General features: G+C 56.5%; 1 protein-coding gene across 1 annotated transcript in view; it reads left to right on the forward strand.

Moving 5' to 3' along the window:
* Nucleotides 1–248: 248 nt before the first annotated feature.
* Nucleotides 249–1,057, forward strand: part of etsrp (ETS1-related protein) — a 7,215-nt gene continuing 6,406 nt past the window's right edge. The window contains exons 1-2 of the mRNA XM_014028739.1: nt 249–363; nt 500–581. Of these exons, the coding sequence (XP_013884193.1) occupies nt 500–581 (82 nt within the window). The 5' untranslated portion in view covers nt 249–363. The remainder of the gene's footprint in view (nt 364–499; nt 582–1,057) is intronic.

The raw sequence follows: 1,057 nt of genomic DNA on the forward strand, positions 1-1,057 counted from the left end.
ATTCATGATGAAGCACCTGAAAGCTAAAACCAGTAAAACATGGCTAAAACTCAGGATATAGTAGCTAAAAGCTANGGACCAGGTTCTGACCCGGTTCGGTTCTTTTATGAATGAATGTTGGGACAGAGGGTCCGGCTGTGACGTCACCGGGGGGGTCAAACGGACCTGGGTTCCGCAGGTCACGACGCACCACGGGCGCGCGCCCCGCCCACGAACCGCCGCGCGCCTATAAAGCGGGCCGGACCCCATCAGAACCTCCAGCTGACCCACAGACCGCCGGACCGGACTGAGACCTCCGAAGAGTTCTGGACCGAACCGCGTCGAGACACTTCGGAACCGAACAGAGACGTGTTCACACTAAAGGTTGGTTCTGGTGTTTTTAGCTCTTCAAAGTTCTGAAACTGACCCGGTTCCGTCTGCTGTTTAACCCGGACCCAACAGAACCGAGTCAATCAGAACTTGTGGGTCCAAAGTGAGGTTCGGTTCTGTTTGTGTGCAGATGGAGGTCTGTCACACCGGGTTCTACACCGAGGACTTCAGCTCGCAGGAGGTACCGGCCGGGTTCGACTTTGGACCCTATGGTGAGTTCTGGTTCTGGTTCTGCTCAGAGTTCTGTTCTGGTCCGTTTCCTGCAGCTAGAAATCATCATCATCATCATCATCATCATCATCATCATCATCATCATCATCATCATCATCATCACTTCTGACAGAGGAAGGTCAGAACTCTGACCGAACCTGGGGGCGGTTCTGTTCAGGGCGGGTGGTGCTGAGAGACGGGTCAGGTTCTGGACCTGTCCCCCCAATCCTGTCCTCCAGACTTCCTACCCCCCCTCCTGTTTCCTCCTCCTCTTCCTCCCCCTCCCTCCCCCGTTTCCTCCTGACCCAGTCCGTCCATCGTTCCCCGGGTCTGCTCCAGAACCGAGCCCGGGATCTGCTCCAGAACCGAGCCCAGGATCTGCTCCAGAACCGAGCCCAGGATCTGCTCCAGAACCGAGCCCAGGATCTGCTCCAGAACCGAGCCCAGGATCTGCTCCAGAACCGAGCCCAGGATCTGC

Source organism: Austrofundulus limnaeus, unplaced genomic scaffold (assembly GCF_001266775.1).
Source record: "Austrofundulus limnaeus strain Quisiro unplaced genomic scaffold, Austrofundulus_limnaeus-1.0 Scaffold802, whole genome shotgun sequence".
NCBI classification, from domain to species: Eukaryota; Metazoa; Chordata; class Actinopteri; order Cyprinodontiformes; family Rivulidae; genus Austrofundulus; species Austrofundulus limnaeus.